The following is a 24,887-nucleotide window of genomic DNA, read 5'->3' as shown; positions in this document are numbered from 1 at the left end:
TTTAATACTTACTTGAAGTATGTGACATATTTCAAAAGCTTAAACTTATCATTGTTTCTTGAGTGATGGACACTGGTCAGTATTTTAAACCTAGTTCTAATGGATTAACATCAGTCTCAAAAATCTTTCAATTCTAAACCATGGTAAATTATACAAGCTACTCTTTAGTAAAAGGGAGCAGCTTTAAGGATACATCAACAGTTTGTGATCCTTCCAAATCATCAGAAGTGCTGTCAGGAGCACAATTCTATTTCAAACATGCTACAGCAGAGATAGGATGATGAATCAGAAAGAAAAGTCCTACTCACTGAGTGCAGTCCAGCCACAGCTGTTTCCTGCTGACAAACAGCAAAGACTGCTGTTCCTTGACTCTGACCTTGTAGATATAAGGGAGCCTCACAGGTTGGATGACACTTGCTATAAAGGATGACACACCCTTTGAGGGTGGCATTCTTCCTTGGAACAGGAGCAGTAAGCAGGGCAAGTATGATCCCCAAATCTCCAGCCTGTCAGGGAACTCAAAGCCATCTCCTAGCTCTGCTTTTCACTTGCTTTGGAGCATACCTTTCAATACTGCTGTTCTTACAGCTCTCCTGAAGGCTCACGGAAGAACATCAGAGAAAATTAGCCCATCTGTTTTCTTTTGGCTGAGATTCAGCAAAACACAGTTTAGCAACATGCTTAAGCAAATGCTTAACCTTAAGCTTGCTACTAAAGACCTAAGAAAGCTCTCTGTTGGATTCAGAGCATAAACTACTGGAAGAGGAAAAGGAAGGTGTTCATGGTCTGTCACATAGTGGGAGGCTTGAGAAACAAACTAAGAGAGAGTGCTTTCAATATATACCAGAATTTGTGCATGGGGCAAAAGCAGGAGAAGGTGGTGGCTACATGAGATGACAAAAACAGGACAGACTGTGGCATGAAGTTTTCAAGTGACATAGCTACACAAAAAAAATAAGTAGAAAGATTGCACAACACTGCTTTCTGATAATGTTTCATCTCTTCTGCCTTCTGTTTTGGTCTGCTTCAGTGGTTCCAGTCCCAAGGACACAAGCACTATAGCAACAAAGGCCTTAAGTCCCAAAGGTGCAGGGACATGGCTGCAATGCTCAGCACAAACACAAGGACACTGTGTAGTTTCTGTATCTTCCTTGCACTACAACCTATGCTAATGCAAGTCCTCATGTAATCATTGCTTCATCAGCCATGGGAGGTAGAAGCAGTTGTTCAAACCCAGAGTGATCGTGGAGATGATGAAGAAGGAGGTGGCAATTTCACTACAGTTTCATGACTTCCCTTTTGCTATACAAATACTGCTTTCTGACACCAACCCATCTTCTTCAAAACTAAAGTGAGACAACACATCTGCACAACCAATCTCTTCGTAATACATTTTACCTCCTGCAAACTGGGTATAAATATTTTTCAAAAGGAGAAATCGACCAGATCTTTATAAATGGATTCTTGTAGGCAACACAATCCATCACCTTTCCATTTAAGAACTATACAGAATGAAATATTTAATATGTGATACATTAACTATTAATGGCCAATGCATCACAGAGATCTCTGAAAGTTTACCTGAGTATATAAGTTAGAGTGCACATTTTTGTAGCAGCTCAGCCTGTTTCACATAATTCATTGATTTGCTTGCTAAGTGCTTCACAAGCACCTAAGCAATCCTATGATCCCAAAGTCACCTCTAACAGAAAAATCCATCTCTGGACCTTCAAAACAAATTGCTTCAGTTTGTCCCTCAGTGTCTCTCAAATATGCCCTTAGCTTACCATGAGCTACTTGCCTCGCTCGTGACTCTCTCTATCACCCTCCATTCTGTTTTAATGTAGCTGGAAGCTGTGGTAGAAGGATACTGGCACAAACAGTTGATTAACTGATGGTTGTCATTCAAACCTGAGCAAAAACCAGTGTTCCACCCTTCTCTGTAGAGAGAACTGCAGTTTTCTTGTCAGAAGAATTGGGCAGGCAGAGAAGGCAAACGTAAGCAAGGTTCAGAGTGAAAGCAGCTGGGGAGTGCTATGTGCAGAAAGGAGCACCCTGCTGGGATAATTAAAGAGTTACCACCAGATTTATTCCAAGATCAAGGCCCTAAACATATTTAGTTATTTAACTCCCAGATCTTTGAAGAACTGCACACAAAGGGCTTCTGAAATGCCTATTGTGTGGGAGAAGAAAGACTGCAAGCCCTAACCCCAAAGCACTTGCTGCTGAGCTCCTGGGCCCTCACCTTGGATGATGCTGCAGAGCTGGGGTTTAGCAGCTCAGCTTTCATCCAGGGCCTGAAGATGGTCCCCGCGCTGATTTCCACTTTAGTGCCAGCATGCAACGCAGACAGAATCACTTTCACAGCCACACATTTTTGTGTCTATTTCTTTCTGTCTCCACTAGAAATGCCTCACATAACACTTCTCCCCATGCCCCGTGTGACTGTCATCCTTCCCACTGAGGAACACGAACTAAGGATGTCTGAGGAAGCAAACAACAGTTGTTAATCGATCAGAAGAGCCTGTGCCAAGCAAAGCAAAGTGCTGCTTTCTCTCCCTCCCACCACACTTGGGCTAAGGCTGGAGCTTCTAAAAAGAGGGAAAAAAAAACCAATAAAAAAACAATGCCTGCAAGGAGAAGGAAGAAGCATACAGCCACAGAAAGGAATGCTCAGGAGCCAGGACTTTTAACCAGATGTGACACCCCAGATTTGTGCACAGGTTTTCCTAAAGACACACAGCATCTGGCTGGCTTTGCAGCATTCCTGTCACAGGAAAAAAAAAAAAAAAAAAAAAAAAAAAGCTAAACACCCATCAGAGAGGCATTTTTCTTCCTACAGCCCAGCACCTAAGCACCATATTCTGAGGGATTTGAACTCCCCCCTACTTTCAACTTGCTGATAGAAATTAGTAGGTCATCTGGAGCAGCTGCAGTCTATCATGGAAATTTTTGGAGTTTTAAACCCTGAGTTTTTTTCAACACTAAATAAGCAAACAAGTAAATAAAGCCCTCAACACTAAATAAATAAGTAAACAAGTGAATAAATGGATGGATGGATGGATGGATGGATGGATGGATGGATGGATGGATGGATGGATAAATAAGTAAATAAAGCCCAGTGGTGGTAGTTCACATGAACTTGTGAAACTAGCTTAAAATCCAAAGAAAAAAGAAAAGTTTCCATTTTTAATCCCCTCCAAAATCATTTAGGTACGAATGATGGATGTAGCAGTGAGGAAATAATTGCTGCACAGGGGCCCAATTATTCACACACTTCAAAACAAACCAAAATTCCCACCTGGTCTGATTGAAAGGATTAATAGGGGTGGATAAAGAAATGGATAAAGAGATTACTGCAGCCCTATAGAACTGTCAGCTTAAATCTGTTTGGTTTTCTTTATTCTTACTACAAATCGTTACTAACCAAATTGTGACTCTTACCTATCGCTACCACTCTTTGTATGTATGTGCTTGTTTATTTATTTAACTTGAAGATGCTATTTCACATGAGTAAAACCCTCCGAACTCTACAAGAAACTGATTTTTGGAAGGTTTGCATAATGAAACCAATAAGCGTGAGGCCCTGCCCTGGGGTCTGCCATGTCTTTCAGGATCTGCAGACTTAACACAGCCCCCAAGGGTTACAGTTGTGTAAAAGCAACATCTTAACATCAACGATTTTCTTTGTTACATTTCCAGTTTCTTTGTAATTAAAAAAAAGCTTTCTACACAGATCATTTATAAGCTATTCCACACAGCATGGGCTGGGTCGGAATCTCCTTGTGGATAAATCCAAGTAAAGGAAACACTTCTCCAACCTTAAATACAGCGATATCAGGTGGTGCTCCATTAATCTGACCTTTGGCTTTACGTTAGCTGAGCTAAATAAATAAAAAATCATAAATTCTCAGCAATAAACACAAGCATTCCTTATCATTCACAGTGTGAAGTTGTTACTACAGTGCCATCTTCAGTGCACTACACAAATTGGTGTTTTCCTGTAGAAGATTTTACATTGTTCTTTACGGGTTGGAAATGGACTAAAGGAATTTTGCTGCACAAAGGAATGAGATAAAAAAAAAATAAAGGAGTAAACCTTTCTTTGTTGCTTTGTTGCTGAGAAATGGAGGGTTTTGAGAATTGTTCATTCGTTTTCTGAATAACAAAAGTATAAGCAATTATCGGGCAAGAGGATCTGTCTGGCCACCACAATAGGCTTTGGGATAAAAAATGGCTGACCCAGTCCACTGTCAGTAATATTTACCAACAACGTGTGGAAATGATTTTGCACATGGACACATATTATGGTTGGTACATTAGGGAGTCATCAAGCGTTGTTAATGCAAGTTTTACTGCATGCTATTTACACAGAGGGAAAAAAGATACTTTTACAGAAATATGACAAAGGATCTGCTCTAACTGTACTACAGAGAACACCTCATATGAACAGACTTTTCTAGCCTGGTCCCACACTTTAGGTCTGCTAGTCCTGCTTAATTCACTTTCCTGCAATGTCAATACAATGGTTTTAATGAGCTCTGGACATTCTCTTTATTGTTCTTTGGCCTGGGCCTTGGGCACGGTGGGCCATGCTACAGAAGGCTGCTGCAGGGGGTACTGAAGATGACACATCATAAAAATTCATCTTCACGCTTCTGTTGCCCCTGGGTACATCTGATAAACACCTGCATAAATAGATAAGGAAGCACTTTGGTTCATTCAACCCCATGTGGCACTGAGCAACTCTAGGCAAACTGACCTCATGCATGTCTAATGCCAAAGGAAATATCTGTGTGAATAAAGGAAATCAGAAGCGACTCCACTTCTACACCTCAGTCCCACAGCTGGCCAGCGTAATCTGGAACTACTATAGGTTTCAATCACATGTTATTGAATATATTTATATATATATATAAAGCAGATACTCTCCTTGGAGGGAATATATTTGCTTATCTTTTTCGCAGCTTCTATGTTTTCTTGCATATTGCTGAGAGCTGTATTGCTCTGTATAAAGAAAACAGCTCTATTCAACTGTTGAAGGAGAAAAGTATACAGAAAGGAAAATCCAGCTTATTCATTTTCAGTGATATTTCTCAACCTGAACAATAGAGTGCTCTATACAGTGCAGTGGTAGTCTCCTTTTGAAATGGATTGTATGTTGATAATAGTCATCATTTGCATGTTGCTTTCATTTTGAAAGCATATTATAAATGTAAGGAAATCCTTACCAACACGTTTTAAAATATGTAATCCTTTTGTTGCATGCTGAAGTGGTGAAGGGTATAAATTACTCAACAAAGCCACACAGAGAATGTGTCACACTGCTGTTCCTGTTGGTCATTATTTCTGCTAGTTGCTGACTGTGTACATTACTATTTGTAACAAAATCACAAAATCATGTTCATGGCATTGCTCCAACAGCTGCATTCCAAAATATACTTACAAGATAAAACCACTTAGTTAAGGAAAAAATCACCTGCTCTGAATTTAAAGAAAAAAATAAAATAACTCTAGGAAATTCATGATATAGTTTGATTTTTTTTCTTTGTTTGTTCTTTCTTACATCTTAGAAAACCACGGGAATTAAAAGCAAAAGCTTTTTTTCTGGACATTTAGACAATATCTCCTGATTTCATTTGAAAACGTACATTGAACTGATCCCAAAAGTAATGATCTTAACTATGATAAAGCAGTGCAACCATGCAGCAGCGTTAAAGAGGGAAAACATAGGAACTCTAATTTTTTCAGTGCTAACCCCACCCAAAGGCATCACTCTTGTGTCACGACTGCAGTATTGTTGTCAGTGTCATCAAATTGCAGACACACCTCTGGCTGCAAGCCAGGAGCTTAAGACCAGTCCTGAAGAGTGCTCATTGATTCAGTACCCATTCAAACAAACAGGGGAGCATTCAGAACCCTGCATTCAGTTTCTACCACGTGAAAAGCAGCAAGACAGTTAGGATGCATCTTAGCAGATAAATTGTGCCCTGAGCTGCACATGAGTTCCTTGCCTCCCAAGGCATATACAAAGCCAACAGTAGAGCAAGTTGAAAAGCTGCATGCTAAAAATAAGACACAAACTATGTGCTTTCCATCATTTTCACTAAGATATAAATATAGATATCACTCAGCTGACCATTCTTTAAAATAGTTTGGGGTTTTTTCTTTGTTTGATTGTTTTGTTTGAGTTGTTGTTGTTGTTGTTGTTCAATAGTGAAACAAATTTAAATTCATTCCATTTTCCTTAAAAAGGATTCTTCTCCCACTCTTCTCCTGCATTATTTTTGGGTATAAACAAACACAGGCTATACATACAACAGACTGGTGATCTGGCATCTTATTTATGGTGTGCAGACAAGAAGAATGTCCCACTGAGAGGGGCTCACAAAGTCCCCAAAATCCTGTCGGGGAGCAAGGAAATCTGCTGTAAGGTACATTGTTTCCTGCCGTTTCCTGCAGTGAAGAGCTCAAAATCTGTCAAAACAATCTACCCTATGTGACTCTGTTCTTTGAGATGTACTTACTGCTTAGTGGCTCATATTCAGATATAAACACCAACCTATCTCATGAAGAAAGTCTCTACCAAAACACGTGTTCAACAAACATTAGGCATGGAGTATACTGCATACAAAAGAACCGTTTAAACACAGAAGTATCCATAGCTAACTTAAAAACCTTACCATTTCAATCTAACTAACTTGTCCAAGGCAAGTCAGTGAATAGTAACATTAAAACCTTCTTTTGATGGGTTTCAGATCTCTCAGATGTCTGCAAGATTTAACCCACAATGACTGCCAGGATTCAGTTGACAGAATCCCATCTCCTCTACACCGCACAGCTTGCAGCCATGAAAAGTTATGACTGTCCAGCTTCAGAATCTCCCCACAAGAAGCTTAAACTGTTTCCTATTCCTCTCTGGATCACCTATCACTTGATGTTCTGAATGTCATATGTTCTACATCACATATCATCTGATGTGACTCAGAAACCATCCAGGAAAGACTCCTACAGTTTGTTATTTTATGGTTATTGATTTTATTTTAACATTTTGACAAATTCTATTTGTCTGTCTCTTTGGAAACATTTAAAGCTTCTAAACAAACATTTTCCCGTAGAAGACTGGGGAAGGTGAAGTGTGAGCATGGAAGGAAAGGACAACCCAGCTGGTCACAGGGCACACATCTCTAGGAAATGTGGCCACGGTGCTGATGAGGCAACAATTGGACTAGGTGATCTTTCTTAGTGGTCATTTCCAAACTTTATGATTTAATGATTTTATGAAATGACATTGAATTAAATCAAGAAATGAAATGCTTATGAGTAAAGGAAACAGAGAACAACTTGTCATCGCACATAGGCAAAATGGCTATTATGCAATATAAAGATCACATTTTGGTTGCTGATTAAACAAAGCCCAAATGGACTCACAGAAACACTTAAATCTTTGTGCATGCTCACATATATATTTATATACATATATACACACTCATATACACACATACATACATAAAATTTAGCATTAGCACCAGTTTGGGTTCTGTTTGTTTGGTCCTGGTTGTTTGTGGTTTTAAGAAATGAGTTAGCATGAAATGACTACAACATTTCTGCAACTATTGTTAGACAACTGGTGTGAGCAAGACAAAGAAAAATCAATATAGTAGAGCATCAGTCTGGGACTAATTACTGGTACTTCAGAAATAACAGTCTGTTCAAAATGTCCTGTTTTCAGGAAATTAAAGAATTATATCAAATGTTGCCAATGACCACAAATAAAATGAAAAGTAAAGTGCAGATACTTCCAAGTAGATACTATTTAATGAGTGAGAGGAGCAGGGAGCATTCCACCTTAGGGAATAACCTGTATTAGTAGATAACTTGCATTATTAACATAGTGTATTTATTTTATCTACCCTGTATTCCAAGTCTATGTATTAAAATAGCATATTTTAATAGCTTTGTATCCATACTACAACAACAGAATGCCCACAGCTCTAAAATCAGTAGAGTTTCTCTGGCATCAAATGGGCACAGGACTGCACCCACTCTATATTCTGTCCAACTGTTATATGAAATTAAGAACATCTCTATTACACACACTAATGATTAGAAAGTAAGACTATATTTTCTTTCAAGTAAAAAACCAATATAACTTGTTATTTCTTTCGTTGCCAGAAGTATCAGCTCCTCACATATTATGGTGAATTTCTGCTTTAGTCTTCACCAGAGTAAGGCTGATTTGATTCCACTGAAGATTGCTGAGTTAAGTCTGATTTCCATTTGCATGCTTTCATACTAATATATGTTTACATAGTGCATTTCTGAGAGGAATTTGTCCCTGAGTATTAACATTCCTACTATTAGTTTTCAACACAACACCAGTCAGAATACATAAGGATGAATGAAGCGTAATTAGAAACATATTCTCCCCTCCCACTATGTTTTTTTACTAGACATTGTTAAACATTTTTACTATAAAATCAAAATTTGGACGTTAAACTGCCTGAAGATGGCTTTTCAAATTTCATTTAAAAAATAAATAAAATAATAATAATAATAATAATAATAATAATAATAATAATAATAATAATAATAATAATAATAATAATAATAATAATAATAAAAAGATAACCTAACTAATTAGAATAGTGTATGGACACTTATTCTTCTTTTCTTATAGGTAAAGGATTAAAGATAAATTAATTTTCTTCCTTTTATTCAAGATGACTAATGAGAAGGGTGCAGAATGCAGAATCAAGGCATTAGGGGATTTTCTCTCTGATCATTCCCATGTTGAAGATCTCAGAACCCAAACAAAAAATAAATACTGCCCATGTTCCTAAAGCAAATAACTGTTGTCTGAGGTACTATACATATTACAAAAGCAACCAGGATTTGGTTAATACAATAGAAAAAAAATTATAATAAACTGTCCAAAGTAGTTAGAAAACATGTATGTTTAACTACATGACAGATTCTCTTTCTCCAATATACAAATGTTTCGAAAGAGGATTTTACAGGCACGTGACAAAGTCTAGTTTCAGAAACACAGTGGTACCAAACATTTTTATTAGTTTTTCAGAAAAATTCTATGTAAATGATGGCTGATGTTTTGACGTCACTCAAGACAAGCAAAATTCATAACCTACAGTTTTCTGTTTAATGCTGTATGGAGATTGGTAATCACAGCCTGAACCACTGATTAATCAGCTGAGGCAAGAGTTGGGTCAGCTGTGGGAGCACAGGTGAGAGTAATTTAGCTGTGCTCCAGGAAGGGGTGGAGCTCGACTCCACCTCCTCTGAGACCTCATTTAAGGGCTGACCCTCACTGAGGCAGCATCTCTTGGAGATTGCTCTTCAGTGAAGACTGCCCCAGCTTCCTCAGCAAAGGCATCACCACTGGTGAGTTTCCCTCTTGCTTATAACCTTTTGTACATTTATTACCATCTTTGTTAACATCTGTATTTTTACCGCTTATGCATATGTTGGACTAGACTTAGTAAGTTTTTATATTATCAGCTAATCAAGGATAATAATGATTGAAGAAGGATAAAACCGATATATTTTGTTTTCTTTATTTTATTTAAAAATAGAGTGATTATAAATACATTCTTTTGATATTTCCTACCCAACTCTTTGGATGCAACCAGTAAAGAAATCAACCCACAAAACAAGCAAACAAAAATACCCAACAACAATGAAAACAAAACAAAAACAAACAAAAAAAAACCTCACTGTGTTCATTTCATACAATATCAATATACAAATCATGCAAAAGATATAATAGACATTATACTACCATCAAGTTCTGGATGGGTTTTGTTGATTCTGACACATCTGTTAACATTTTTTTTCATGAGGCCATGCCTTTTATCATTTATAATGTCATTATGGCTTTTTTCAAATAAAAATCACTTTTAAAGAGATGTTACTATACTAGATTTCTATATCGCTGTCGATCTTGAACACTAAATGCAAAATGTAACTCACAAAATGGCCTCACATTCTTGTACCATAGCAGATGCTTCCTGATAAAATTGCACCTTTTTTTTCAAGGAAATGATTACACTTTATTGATTTTTGTTTAAAAATGTAAACTTCTTTATAATACAATGAACACAACAGGTTATGTTAACACCACCACTGATTGAGTTTATGTATATGGGTCTTAACAGCCATTTTACAATCATGGCCACTCAAACCGATAAAACAAACATCTGTTCAGCCACTTCCGAAGAGCCACTTTCTCAGAACGACTCACTGTAGATTTGAATGGATGTTACACTAAAACTGCTGTACAGATGCATACACTGTTTCAAAACATGGAGGAAATAAAACTGATATTAAGGTTCAAAGTAACAGTGCCACAGAAATATAGTGCTTTGCCAACTTCTGCATTCTTTACTCACAGTATTATGCCTACGTATTGCACCACAAATGTAAAACATCCAGAGACAGTTTCTACAGGAAGGTCCAGATTGTGCAATCTTTATGCTGGTGAATCCACATTCAGCTGCATAATCCCAGAATGGTCAACGAACAACTTGAGGACACAGCAACCACCAGCTTGTAGTTAGAGAGGATCTATGCATTATACGCAACACTGCTGTGCCTGCTCTCTTGGAAGTCAACAACACAATACCACCTAAGACCCACTTAAGGGCAGGAACTATGTTATTAGCTCAAGAATAACAACTCCATACATGATTTAAGTTTAAAGGCTTTATGAGACTGGGACCTCAAAGGGTAGGAAAATCTGACCCAATGTAATGGTACAGCATAATGGCTCAGTTCTTCCTGTCTTAGGGAACAGAAGATAATAGGTAGGGAGGGGAAAAAAAAAAAAAAAAAAAAAAAAGAGATTAAGCTTAGGAGTTTGTTAAGTGTTCTTCTAACTCAGGGCCATGCTCATTGTAAGTGTATCGGGTTTACATCATTTTGTAGTATTAGCAAATTTGCTTCTACGTTCATACATGACTTCAACAGAAGGGTATGGGACACCACTGCCTCTGACAATACACTGAAGCATGTCAGAAGCCTCATGCTTTGGAAAATCCCTTGGCAAATCCCTGTGAACACTGACACATCCTTCGAGGCATGCAGTGCTGCGCAGGGCAGCCCCAGGATCCATTATCCTCAGCCAGACGGTGGAGCCATTAATGGTCTCTCATGGCAATGTGTCCTTACCAACTCCTTAATCCACACACTCTCAACACAACGAGCTCAAATGTTCTCCTTTGAGTGTTGGCCATGTATTGTGTTACTGGGCAACTAAGAGCTTTTTATGCCAGAAATGCATACGTGCATAGTATCCATCTCCTGAAAATCCCTGTGACAGCTTGAAGGAAGTAAATTATTGTGCATGGACAGCAGCAGCTTTTTGAAAGAAATCCAGCCATTCATTAATCTGTTATCATTTTATTATCTGCAGTCATTTATATACTTCATACCATGGGTAAAAGAATAAAATAACCCTCTTTCTAAGTTACAAGAGCAGAAACGAATGCCTGCAAGTAGAAGAATGTCTTTTTGTTTTGCCTTCCCTGGAATAAAGAAGCAGTGTGAGTATTCTTTTTTTTTCCTTCTCTTTTTTTTTTTTTTTTTTTTTTTTGGAATCTTTGTCAAAATATACTGCAGGCTGTTTGCCAAGTATCATTCCGGAATAAAAATTTTACAGCAGTGCCATAAAGCCCTGAAATTAGTGGTTTCTAAAGGAAAGAGCTGACATAGCCTTTTCCACAGTGGTACTGTTGGGTCTTGCTGTAACAGTTGCTCGTTTCACATTCATGACAAATGTTAGTATTTACATTCTCGTAATCTTGATTGATTTATGTGTTGATTATAAAATGTGGATGAGGATTTAGAAAAGAAAAAAACCAAAAACAACACAGTTCTGGAAGCAAAGGAGATAGAGGGTCTAATCCAAAGCTCTTTGAAATGAATGGAAAAATTCCTGTTCATGTCAAGGAACTTTTGTTAATCTCACAGTGCAGATTTTCTGTATGATGCTTCAGCAATATATCTCAACCCTTATCTCAAGGTACCATCTACTAAGTGAGATAAGTGGGGATTTTCCATTCTCCTGAATACTGTTTCTTCCTAGCTATTCACATTCAGCTTTCACAAATGCAAGTTTCACTCTCTAGATACGAGATACACAATACTCTGAGCTGAGACCACTATATTTATTTTACACCGTGTTTTTAAATAGAAGTGATTTGCTATATTGTTTACTCTTCTGATCTTTTTCTTAAATTTTTTTTTTCTGACTGACGGAAGCCAGACAGGTAAGAACAGAAACTGTATGCATATACAATGAAAATATTACCTTTATCGTGAATTCCTGTAAATACACATAGTGAAAACTACTCAGATTAAGCTGTAAAACCCTGAAAAGCAAGACGACTGGTGGCAAAATAATTGCCTGAGACACAATACTAAAAAACTAATGAATCTATTTCAAAATGCACCATTGGTACCAAATCTGAAATAAGATAGTATGCTAATTTCACAAGAATAGTACAGAACAATTTTATTATTATGATACCTGATCACTTAACTCCGGATTACTCTATACATTACATCCCCCGGTTTCAGTTTGGTATATTGTTCTGCTTTTATTTATATCGAATGATTAATGCATTGCGATCAGGAAAACAAGTCAGGCATATTAAATACATATTAAGGAGTACATATTTTCCTATTTAGTATACAAAGTATTTCATAAATATGAATTATATTACAAAAATAATTTCTGCTACGCTCACACGGTAAGCACTTCGACAATTTTGGACAACCTGTTAGGGTTGCAAGTTTTTTTCACATAACTGAGAAGGAACTTTAGGTTTAATTGGAGATGAGTCTTACAACGGTTTCTGCATAAACAGCAAATATTTTCTTCAGATGCCACAAATACCGCAGAAGTCAAGTTGATCTGTTTTCTTTTCCTTTTTTTTTTCCTTTTTTTTTTTGTTAATGTTATGTATAGACATGTATGCTTCAAGTGGTCGAATTTATTTCGCAGGTATGTAATTCATGGTATATTTTTAAACAAATATTTGCACAATTTAACATTATAATTCCAGTGGTTTCAAGATGCAGGCCATAAATGTAACCAATTTACACATACTATCGAATGTTCTCTCTTTGCATGCTTGTTACTTTTCAGATAATCTTTAAACAGTGCCATTACAACACCACAAAAGGATTACTCCAGTTCCACCAACTTAAATCCACGTGCAGGATGAAGGACCCAGCTGAGGTATGAACACCAGTACCAAGTTTCTTGTGTTTGCTTTAACAAATCACAAGGAGACGATGGTTTTGCATTTAAGGTACAAAACATATATGCCTCTTGAGGTTAAATTCAGTGTAACGTGTATAAAGCATCCCTTTGGCAATAGAGTTTGCAGTATCCCTACAGGATTCCACGGGGCATGAGCTTTATGTAGTAAAATCTACTAAGGAAATTCTCCTCTAATTGACAAATCATATGCAGCTACAGTTAATCAGACACCCTCGAATACACCTGCCTCTATGCCTACCAATATAATATAGTATTTGGAAGTTAGAAGACAACAAAAGGCACTTTCATCATTAAATAAATGTCCACTGTAGGCAATTAGATTGCATGACCTATATTTTATTCAAAGCTGTTTGTTCTTCAAGGACTTGTAGGTAGTCAGGTGAACCTTGAAGTTTAGCTTTTAGTTCAAAATATTCACTTTTCCTTTGTTCTACTACAATTTTACTATGATTACCACCTATTAGAGATTTCTTGTTTTTTTTGTCTTGCTGTTTCTCTGGGTAACGTATTTCAAAGCCACTCACCCCTATGCTGTTGTACTCTTTTTTACTTTCAAGAAAATTTTGAATAAATACATTGGAATCCCTCCCAGGGAATAGCTCATCCAGTTCATCGATTGTGCTAAGTCTTTTTCTGGAATCCACATGCAATAAATCCTTTTCCTTGTCATTCATATTTCTCAGAATGACTTTTTGCCCTGGTGGATCAGCAAACGTGAAGCCCGTTTCAGACTCCTTTAAGCCACACGTATGACTTTTGCTCATCTGCTCAATGGTTTGAGGAATGAAGGCCTCTGCGCCTAATCCGTCTTTTTTGTTTGATTTGTGATCGTGCTTTCTTAGCTGCAGTTGCATAGTACTGCATTCTTGATTTCCAATCCCTTCATGCTTTACAGTTGGTTTCTTGTTGCGCCGAAGCACAAAAACAAGAAGACAAAAAGCAACAAACACTGTTAAAATAAGCACAACTAATATGCTTAAAATTAGGATGGACAGTGGAACTGGGCCACCAGGATGACTCCTAACCGGTCCCAGTGGTGTCGTAAAAGAGACAGCGGGGACAGGACTAGTGAACAGAGCAGATGGCTTGTTTAAAAGTTTAGGACAGAGTATCTCATTTTTCAGAGTCTTAAGTTCAATGTTAGCAAACTGTACAGGCGTTTCACACTTTAATTCCTTCACCACAATACCTTCATTTAATTTTTCAAGCCACAGTTTCAAAGCAACTAAATCACAAGTGCAGTCCCATGGATTACCTTCCAAATCAATTTGTGTAAGGGATTTTAGCTGATCAAGAACGCCACTTACAGGTAAATACATGAAATGATTGTTCCTCAGATTCAGCCTGGCAAGTGGTGCCCCGGCAAAAATGTATGCTGGCAAGCTTCGCAGAAGGTTGTTGTTCAGGTACAGCAACTGCAAGTTCGGCATCAAGTCAAAGGTGCCTGCTAAGATTTCTTTAATGACATTGTATTCCAAATACAGATATTGCAGGTTGTGGAGGCCAGCAAACATTTCTGGGCTCAGACGCTCTATCTGATTGCCATTGAGATACAATCTCCGTAAATTTGTAAGGTTGCGGAAAACTTCTCCTCTGATCGCCGAAATCCGATTGCTGCCTAAATGGAGTAAATCCAGCCCCTCAAATTCAACAAAATCCATAGTGTCCACATCCTTAATATAATTGCCATTTACATGCAATTTCTTGGCATTTAACGGCTTTGGTAGGAGTTCAGCCATTGACTCTATATTTCTTTCTTGGCAATTTACACTCAATCCCAAGTCAGAAGGATGTGTTTTGCAAACGCAGGGAACCGGGCAAGGAGTTAAAGGAGGCACCCTGGTCTGATAGGATACAATTTGACTGAGGTTGCGATTAGACAGTGCTTTGCCTGCTACTATCCCCGAGATCTTCGAAGGATTTGTAGTCTTCGGCGGCTTTGTGACTAATCTGTGCACTGACGTTTGAGTGGTGTGACCATTTGGAGTGCTGTAACCGGGCTCCAGCTGTGAGGGAGGGAGAATGCGTACGTCAAAATCACTCCCCGTCCCCATGGAGCACAGCTCTTGCTTATTGGTTTCTTTCAGCAGCCTTCCATACAAGTCACTGGGTGTTTCACAGATAGCTTCTCCAATATAGATATTATAGGGCATGTTCTCCAGCCATGCTTTCAAAGGCAACAAATCACAAGTACAATTCCAGGGGTTGTCTTCCAACTGCAATTCAACAATTCGCCCAATGTGTTCCAGAACTCCAATGTATGGAAGCTTCTGTATTCGATTCCCTCGTATATCCAGATGGGTTAGAGAAGCAAATCGAAAAATATTATCAGGAAGGAATGAAATCAGATTGTCATTAAGGATCAGGACTTTCAGCTTGTGAAGCTTATTGAAGGCTCCCCGCTCAATAAACTTGATTAAATTGTAGTCAGCTTGGAGATACTCCAAGTTCTCTATGCCCAGGAAAGTGTCAGCTCGGAGAATCTTTAATTCATTGTTGTTCAAGTGCAACTGTTTTAACGCACTAAGACCCAAAAAGGCCCCTCCCTCAATGTTCTGCAGCTTATTATTACCCAATTGCAGGGACACCGCGTGTGTAAAGTTAAGAAAGGTATTTGGATATAGAATAATTAGCAGGTTGTTTTGAAAGTTGAGGTGGTAAAAATTAGACCATGGCGGCTTAAGCTGATTAGGTCTGTAGACTGCAACCTTCTCACAGTTGACATAGAGTACATTCTCAACCGAAACACAGGAGCAAACATTGCAAATTTCCACAGATATATCAGCATCTGCAGTTGTAGAAGAAACTGGAGATGACAGAACCAGAAAGAGCCACAGAAACATCTTCTTGTGATCAGCAAGCAACCTTAGGCTCCTGAACAAAGACAAAGTATCTAAGGAAGAAAGAAGGAAAGAAAAGAGAAAACGTTTTTCAGTTGTCATTGTTCCAAAAAGTCGTTTGGGCTAAAAATTGTATTCCACCAAGCTACTGTATCTGCCAAGGATTATAGATAAACTACAAGCATTGAATTTAGAACAACGTGAAAGATTTTAACATCAAATACACAAGAGCTAGAATTTCAAACACAGAATGTAAATTGATGTAGATAAATACAAATAACTGTAAGGTCTGTCAAATATTCCTATCTGCTGTACATGACACACATGCATAACTAACAAAGTGAAATAACCAAAGGAGATTCCAATTTTATGCATGTATACTTTCCCCGATACTGCACTGCTCATACACTGCCATGCATTTCAGGGATATTAAACACAAATGCTAATGTTACGCGCGCCCAAATATCTGAGTTGGGAAAGCACAACATAGAAAAGATGAAGATGCCGTCACAGAAAGCAATGCCAGTACTCAGTGTAGGTATCTATAGCATCAAACCATACAGACTATCATCACTACAATAGTGAAATTCACTCAAGGGATGCATAGGCATGCACACACCCTGCTTCTGTTGCTCAGCATACCTCGTTTGAATAGATAAGTAGCAAATTGATCACAGAAATACAATGAACTGTCCGGAAAATGAGAAGATCAGCCGTGGGGGACCAATGGAAGCACACAGGTATGGAAGAAGCATGCACAGGTGTTCAGCCCCATCCCCCAGAATAACAATACCCTGATTCGCAGGGTGTAAGTCGCAGTTCATCAGTCTGACACTACTGAAACCTGAGAAGAACTTTTTCCTTTTTTTCTTTTCTTGCAAAATGTTATGTAATTTGCTCTCATCCTGCACTGATACAGAGGTGGCTTTCAAGAAGCCTTCATGTACAGCCCATCCAGCTGAGCTGCCATTTTTCACACAGAACTGGAGCCAGAGCATTTCAGAAGCTAGTTCTCCCACTCCCTTTAGCAAATCAGTCAATAATCGAAGCATTGCTCCCCCCACCTTCCCCACTGCCCCAGTGCCCAACTTGTTGTCCCTCTCACTTCCCGCCGTGGGAAGCCACCGAGTTGAAAGGAGGAAGCTGGGATGGAAGTGGAGAAAGCAGGAGTCAGCAGGAGGAAGGGGAATCGGAGCCACAGGGAGCGAAGGATGCGCTGGGGAACCTGGAGGGGAGGGCAGAGGAGGGACAAGAGAGCAAGGAAGGGAAGACAGAAGGACAAGAGGGAGGGGGAAAACAGAGGCAGCAAGAAAGGGAGAGAGAAAGGGATAGCTGAAGGGGTCAAGGAGGCCCCGGAGAGGGACCACAGAGAGCAGAGAGAGCGGAGCAGCTGCTGTTAACTCCCGCAGGCTCCCGGCCGGGGGCAGCCCCATGCCCGGAGGCAGCCCCACGTCCGCACCACTCCACTCCATCCTCCCCTCCGTATCCCTGCCTCGCCCACGCTCGGGTCCCCTCCTCTTCCTCTGCCCCGGGGCCCGGCCGGTGCCGAGCGGGGGCACTGCGCGGCGCTGCCGGCGGGTCGCAAGCCCGGCCAGGAGTGCAGACATACCGCAATGTTTTGCCGCAACACGATGGCCGGAGCCGGCTCGACTGCTGCCGGCTCCCCTCTATCGCGGGCGCCCCGTCGCCCTCTGCCTCCCGGCGGGGGAACACAGGAGGGACGCGGGCGCTCACACACCGCGCACACTCCGGCTTGGATCAGGCACAACGCGGCGATGCAGCCCCTCGTCCCTTTCAGCCCTTCGCAACAAGGTAGAGCAGCACTTCCCCCACCCTCTTCCCGCACCTTTGCAAAGTCCATCACGCAGAGAATTCACACTGCACAGATCACGTCCCCCAGCCCATCCACACCTCCAGCGGTTATCCCGGCCGCAGCCACTCCGCCGGAAGGGAAGGGAAGCGAGCAGGCAGCGCTGTGCGGAGCCGCTAGCCCGGGGCTCCAGGAAGATGCGAACGGAGAAGGTCCGGCAGGAAGCACTGCCACCTCGGCTTTGCCCTCCCCCCTCTCCCCCCTTAAAATAACAGTAGTAATAACAAGACCTTCGGAATAATCAGGAGCTATTCAAACGCCGACACAAACGCAGCCCCTCCGCGGCCCCGTCCCCGCCCGCACTCACACGCCCAGCGGGGCTGCCGCCCGCCCCCGGCGATGCTCCCGGCGGCGCTCCGCGGCGAGCTCGGCGCCTTCCCTACCTCGGCAGTCGGGCTCCCCACGGCCCCGCTCTGCTCCGCCGCTCTCCCCACGAGGGACCTCCTCTCCGGCAGCTCCGCGCACGCACCGAGCGCCGGGTGCAGCCGGGAGCCCGCCCGGGTGTGCCCCGTTGGCCGCGTCGGGTGCCGAAGCACGGAACGATGCGAAGCCCGGCGCTGCGGTACCCCGGCGGGCTCCTCCGCATGCAGCAACCGCCCCGCCGAGCCCTGCCCCGACACCGCTGTCCCCCGCACGCACACGGGGAGAGGATCCCACTGCACACGGGCGCCCGCTCCCATCGCACTGCTCTCGCCCACCCCTTGCACGCAGAGTGAGCCCCCTCCCCTTCGCCGCGCACACACACACACACACACACGCACGCACCGAGCGCTGCTCGGAGGGGAAGGAGACGCCGCTCCGGGGAAGCGATCCCGCAGCCGCTCCCGCACGCTGGGAGGAGCTGCGCCGCCGTTACCTTTCCCGGAGAGAACCCCGCGGAGATCACGCAGCAGCGGAGCGGCGGGAGGTGCCCTCCGGGGTGGTGTGAGCCGCGGGGCCCCGCTGCCGGGCCGGGCACCGCGGGGCTGCCATGGGGCGGCCGCAGCTACAAGTGCGGTCCCGGGCACAGCCGCGACGGGGCCATCCCGCCCCCGTCCGCACAGAGCCGGGTTGCGCGCCGCGGATGGGAAAAGGAGGGGAAAGAAAGGAAACCCCCTGCCCCCTTCCCCCCGCCCCTCCCCGGCTTTTCTGGAGGCTGCCCCCCCCCTCCCCCGCCTTGAAACAAAAGTAGAGGTGGAAACTGAGTGGGCAGGATGGTTAACATTTACTGCATTTAATGTGAATCGCAATTATGGAACAAAACCGCTGTGAGGAGATGCGAGCGACCCGGTCTTGAGACAACGCAGCTATTCGTGTGCCTCGTTCTTTGTGGCTAGGTGGAATTCCGCTTCTGCTTAGGTAACAGCTGCAGTCTGATGTAAAATTCCTCTAATGCTATGGCACTTGTGCAAAGCAGATTCTGCTGATTAAGAACTCCTATTTATGTTTTCTAATGTGATTTTTAAAACCCCCAAAGAAGGTGACATCTCCTTCCCAGACAGAAGGACCAGTTAACCAAATGACGTCTTGCAAGAGGAGTTCAACTGTTTGTCCTTTACTGTGAATGCGAACGTACTTCAGGTAGATAACTAACTGCTTATGCATTATCCCCATACTGCTTGTGAGTGGTAGTTCTGGGCAGTAAACATGAGGGGTGGAAAACGGCAACTGCTCTCTTCATTGGCAGGAATGAAATACATAGCTTGCTCTGAAGGCTGGCTGCATCTAATTGAAATAATTGCAGAATGTTACTTTGCATGATGTGGATAGACTGATACCTGAAAACAAATACATCTGAGACATCAATAATTTGCATATCACAACAGAACTGAAAGTGATCTGTGATTAATATTCAGCCAATTAAAAACTGAAGTGTTTAAAATGTAAACTCCCTTAATTATTGAGCTATTAACAAAGTAGTGTTCACATAAAAGGGAATGCGTGCATTACTTACAAGGATTTGCATATAAGTGTAAGCTAAATTTCTCCAACTCTTTATTTGAATGAACTTACAAAACAGAGAGCAAAGGTTTATCATAAAACTCCCTTTGGAAAACATATGGTCTATAGGTATATTTTCACAGGCATAGAAATGCATGTATAAAGATGAAGGTCCGCTTTCCTTTAACCAGTTATATTAAGCTGGATGTTAAACCACTGTCTTGCTCATTTAGTAGATGGAACTGCATACAAGCAATCTCAGAGGCACATCACTACTCCTACTGCCATTCTAAGCGTAGAAGCTGAATCAAAAACCAAACATAGAACATAACAGTATGTGGATCACTCCAAAAGTAATGCCTCCTAGTTATTTACATGGAAACGACAACTTATACAATAGCACTATTTCATAGAGCAAATTCTCAGCTACAAAACACTTTTTTTCAACACAGTCACCACTACCAGCTTTGCATTTTCACCTGTAATGAACAAGAGCCTGCATACCACGCTCATAACAATCTGCACCAGCAGGGATGACCTGCTGTCGTTGATGCCACTGCAGAAATACAGCATCCACAGCCTCACTGTGCTCACATCCACTGTTGGTATCCATAAACTTTCATCAAGTGTCAATGAATATCAGTGGGCACCATTTTTTCTGCATGGAGGAATTCAGTTCTACCCCTTTGCTTCATACACACTTCCATGTCAGACGCCATTTTTCAGATTACCCCTCCTCTGCCATCTGTCACACAGCAACAAAATATCATGGGATGTTGGTGGGAAGGTTCAAACTCTACTGCCATACCACCAATGTCCACCTCTGACATCGTGATCCAATATACTAAAATAAGAGACATTACTTTTGGAGCAGACCAAAGATCCCAATAGATCATATTTCAGCCTAGTAAACCAGGAAATGAGTAAGCATCAAAGAGAACTGAAACTGTGCTACAGCGAAATAGATTTTGATGTCTCTATTATAAGAGGTCATTGGCAATGACATATGTTTATGATGTTGTAGAAGTTATCTGAAAATAAAACTTAGTTACACAACTGAATTTAATTGTTCGGATTTTAGTATGTCATATTTTAATATTTACTTCTAATTTGTAGTCATGAAAAATAACTCCTCCTCCAAATCTTATTTAAGTGACTTTGGCCACTTGTCCTAACTTGCATCATGTTAGACTCTCTAAGATTAGGGCTCAAAACAACATCAGGACAACAAACAAAACCAATGTGAGGATAAAGTGTAACATAAGCACAAGTTTAAAGTGAAGGCTGTGATCCAAGATGATAATGTGCGTAAGGAAAAATTCACTTCAAGGGGTTACACCCTAGAATCACTTGGCTGTATCCCCTTCTTTGAGATCTGGATAAAACTTCAGTCACCTGTAAAAGAATAATCGCAGTGCAAAGGCCAGTGCAGTTGCTGAATCTAATGCCAAAAGCACAAAACTGGAGAGCATTTTTCTTAAGCTGCTGGACACACATGCATGAAGGACTTCAACTAAAGTCAAGAGAAGTTTTGTGCCATAAATTGCTTTCTTTCATCCATGGTAATTTCCTGAGAAATGAACTGATGGGAAACAGGAGCTAAACATCTTACTCGTTCTTGGGGGGATTTGCCAGTATATTTCAAGATAGATTATGTGAACAGGGGCTGCATGTGTGGGTTGTTTGGTAGAAGGGCTTATGGCCAACCTTTATACTGCCTATGGCTGCAAGGGCATCCTAAATGCTTTTTTCAACTGGCACTGAAGGACGTGTCTCTGTTCTCTCTGCTCTCTTTGTCTGTTGTCATCCTGAGAATGAAAACAGAGCTAGACCCCTCTAGTTTGAGCTAATGAGCAATACTGATTGTCCAGAAAACTGTGGCTCTTGAGATCAGATCAAGACAAGAAATTGCAGTCTTCATGACCAGCCAGGGTCCTTGTTGGTGTGCTGACTTACGTGCTGGCCAGCTTTGAGCAAGCCATCTTTGAATAGGAAAATAAAGGTTAATGTGAGATTTGTTTGCTTATGAATTTTCCTTAGTTAAACAATCTCTGTTTTACAATCCTACAGCATGGTTCTGCTCTCAGTTAAATCGGTAGCTACCACACTCAGCAAACAACACCCAGCACAGTAAAGTACAACACTGACTCTACTAAAGTGTCTTAAAATAGGTATTGAACTGATAAGACATCACCTTTTGAGGAGAGAAAAAAAGAAAGGCAATAACTCTACTCATTGTCCTCTTCTGTGTATTTTGCCAGTCTGTCAGAAGAGGGGGAGGGAGAGCATCCTTCAAAATTGCATGTACTGGAGTGAGTCTCTGCATGTGCATCCTTTTAAAGGTACAGCGTGATAGGAAACAGGGAGAGTCTGCAATACACTGAAGACAGAACCACTGTGAAAGAGTACTGTGCTAAATAATGTGGAAGAAATGCTGTCAAATACATGTCTCTGCTTGGCTCCATAATTATTTCCACCTAACTCACTCCAGTTCATCTGGGAGCCCTGTTCAGTGTGCAACAAATAACTGATCACCTGCTCCAGGAAAGCATCACCTGAGAGAACTCTGCCATAAATGCATACTGTCAGCAGGAATTGGTAGGGATTTTCCATTCTCTCTTTTCCCTCTCATTAACAGTGAGTCAGTTCCTTGAAAGTCTGATAAAAGTAGGCACGCTGCTGGTATTGGATCTGCTGTTTTATTCTCTTTGTAAACTCAGCCTGAGGGGATGTCCAGCCCCATAACAACACTCTTGCCAGATTTTGCCATCAGGGCACCGTGCATGGGCATTTATTCACTAAATTGCAAAATGTCAATGCAATGCCATCAGTACACATTTACTTATTTCCTTTCTCTGTGCTCATTTATGCAGGGATCGTTTAACCTCCAGCTCACCGTTAGAGGCAACCACCAAGCTTGGCGTATCCCTCTGTTCTCTGAGACAATGAAAAGTGTGAAATCAGAAAAAACAAACAAACAAACAAACAAAATCCCCCAATGAATGCAGAACTTATCTGAGATATTGTTCCCTAATAAAAAAACAGAATAATGGAAACTAGAAGCAGCTGTGGTCCTGCCCAGCTCAGCTGAAGAAACTGCTCAGTAAACTGATTTCTCAGAAAAAGTACTGTATTTACAATAAGGATTCCATACTAGATAACTCTAATATTATTGAATATACTCAATTGGGAAATAATACTTCATATTCCCCAAATAAACTCAGCAGTACAACTAAGGCTGTGTACTGTTGAGAAAAAGCAAGTTATTTGTTTTGTTTTGTTTTGTTTTTTTAAAAAGAAAAATTGACTGTGGTTGGATATGATGTAGGACAGGAAGAAAAAAGGTGCTCTAAGAAGGGAGAAAATGTATTGTGTGACAAGGCTTGTTACTTTGGTTGCTTCTAATAACTTATCTTGTCTACTACGATGGAGCAGGGGCTATCTTTTATGACATGAATGCCATACCTGTTAGGCTTCTGGTCAGGTTTAGATGGGTTAAGGTCACTTGACATTAACAGGATAATTTATTTGGAATACTCTAATACTCACACTGCCTCAAGTTTTACTCACATGTGAGACTATCCAGTGTCAACTCCTGGAATTCCACAAGTCTCTCATATGAATGAAGGTAGATCATATAACCCTCATCAATTTACTGCAAGTAGAACAGTCTCCTACTTTTTGTCTTAGAAAGTTCAAGAACTTTCTCATTCAAGAGCTGTATGATGAATCAGAGTAAAGTAAATTGTCATCTAATCTAGGGTGAAAAAAACCAACCTTGCTTTTGTTGAAGTTTAAGCTGGTGCTGACACTTGGATGGAGAGCTTCAAGCTGTGACATTATAGAGCAGAGAATGGGTGCAGAGCAACTTGTGTTATAACTGTAGTGTCACTGTTCACTGCAAGGATCACCCCTTCAAGTATTACTGTACCTTTTCTCAGCAGCTAAAAGACAGTTGTGGCAGAATGAATATACATCTACAGAATAAACTAGTGCATCAAACTTGTTGCTTGGTTTAGGGAACAAGTTATACTGGGAGAGAAATATCTGAAGCAAATTTAAGATATCGTATGTTTGCTTGTTGCTCTACTTTAATCCCCTTTTGCTTCTGGGGTTTCTTTTGCAGCTGCCCTAATTTCCTCTACTTTAACATTTTGTATTAATTTCCATAATGATCTCCATGAGGCCTGAAGGCTCATAAGCTGACAGACTTTTTATTATTGTTTTTTAAAAAGGGAGGCATATTCTAGCTTTCCTATCACCATCTGATGCAAAGGAAAGCAGATCTGTGGTCTTTCAAGAGAGCAAAAACTGCATCTACTTCATTAACTGTGTGGTGACATTTTCTTAAACCTAATGATTACAGACCAACACTTGCCTGATATAAACAAGCTTCAGGGAACAAATGCTGAACAAGAAACCAGGGATGTTTGCTTTGAACAACATTGTGTTGCCAAATCAAAATGATCAGGGAAGACACTGTGGTTTATATGGACGTGTCACCTTTGAGAATTCCAGACCATCCTTGACGAGAGAAGTCTTTGCATTAGCTGGCTGCTCCACATACTTGTCTCCAAGGCCTGAGCAACTAATTCAGAATGGCCCCGAATCAAACAAAATGAAACCTCCCTTGTCTTAACAAAGGCTTAAGCACAGAAATATGTAGAGGCAGGTCTGTAGTGCTCTCCACTGCATGGACACAGAAGGAAAAAGAAAAGGAACCATTGAAAAGAAGGTGGAAAAACACAAGAATGTCTTTAAAAAATTAAAGGGGCAGTGAAGTCTTTCAAATGATTTTAACTCTCTTTTCTCTCTCTCTCTCTTTTTTTTTTTTTTTTTTTTTAACAAGTACATCAAAGGAAAGAGAATTCTGATGGTGTGCCACAAAACTTGCAGTCCTGGTGCCGCTGAGGGTGTCGTAGCTTTTGACAACACGGTATGCCTGACATCC

At 40.9% G+C, this 24,887-nt stretch overlaps 2 protein-coding genes and 1 long non-coding RNA gene across 10 annotated transcripts in view; 1 reads left to right on the top strand and 2 right to left on the bottom strand.

Moving 5' to 3' along the window:
• Window positions 1–24,887, bottom strand: part of LOC107312880 (uncharacterized) — a 345,732-nt gene that overhangs the window by 34,340 nt on the left and 286,505 nt on the right. The window lies entirely within an intron of this gene.
• SLITRK4 (SLIT and NTRK like family member 4) lies at window positions 11,403–19,071 on the bottom strand. 5 transcript variants are annotated; one of them, XM_015860689.3, is made up of 2 exons: window positions 18,873–19,071; window positions 11,403–16,199 (listed from the first exon to the last, which is right to left on the bottom strand). In XM_015860689.3, exon 2 carries the CDS (start codon window positions 16,147–16,149, stop codon window positions 13,636–13,638), a length of 2,514 nt encoding a protein of 837 aa, XP_015716175.2. In that variant the 5' UTR covers window positions 16,150–16,199; window positions 18,873–19,071; the 3' UTR covers window positions 11,403–13,635. The 5 variants fall into 5 exon arrangements, with proteins under 5 accessions (XP_015716175.2, XP_015716173.2, XP_015716174.2 ...); XM_015860687.3 differs by having other exon boundaries at window positions 18,782–19,023; XM_015860688.3 differs by lacking the exon at window positions 18,873–19,071 and adding an exon at window positions 18,400–18,700.
• Window positions 17,840–24,887, top strand: part of LOC116653361 (uncharacterized) — a 75,521-nt gene continuing 68,473 nt past the window's right edge. For 2 of the 4 annotated variants that reach the window (XM_085544660.1, XM_085544661.1), the window contains exons 1-2: window positions 18,230–19,576; window positions 24,786–24,872. In XM_085544660.1, the coding sequence (XP_085400786.1) occupies window positions 18,356–19,267 (912 nt within the window). In that variant the 5' untranslated portion in view covers window positions 18,230–18,355 and the 3' untranslated portion in view covers window positions 19,268–19,576; window positions 24,786–24,872. Of the gene's footprint in view, window positions 17,959–18,229; window positions 19,577–24,785; window positions 24,873–24,887 lie in introns of those variants that run through there. The other 2 variants (XR_014945183.1, XR_014945182.1) reach the window with 2 other exon arrangements.

Source organism: Coturnix japonica, chromosome 4, assembly GCF_054131305.1.
Source record: "Coturnix japonica strain WE chromosome 4, WE-NBRP24, whole genome shotgun sequence".
Lineage (NCBI taxonomy): Eukaryota > Metazoa > Chordata > Aves > Galliformes > Phasianidae > Coturnix > Coturnix japonica.
The sequence above is the reverse complement of the archived record's forward strand: the minus strand, read 5'-3'. Positions and strand labels throughout refer to the sequence as shown.

Coding starts and splice junctions, on each gene's coding strand:
- SLITRK4 (XM_015860689.3), bottom strand. CDS start 16,149: ATGTTTCTGTGGCTCTTTCTGGTTCTGTCATCTCCAGTTTCTTCTACA.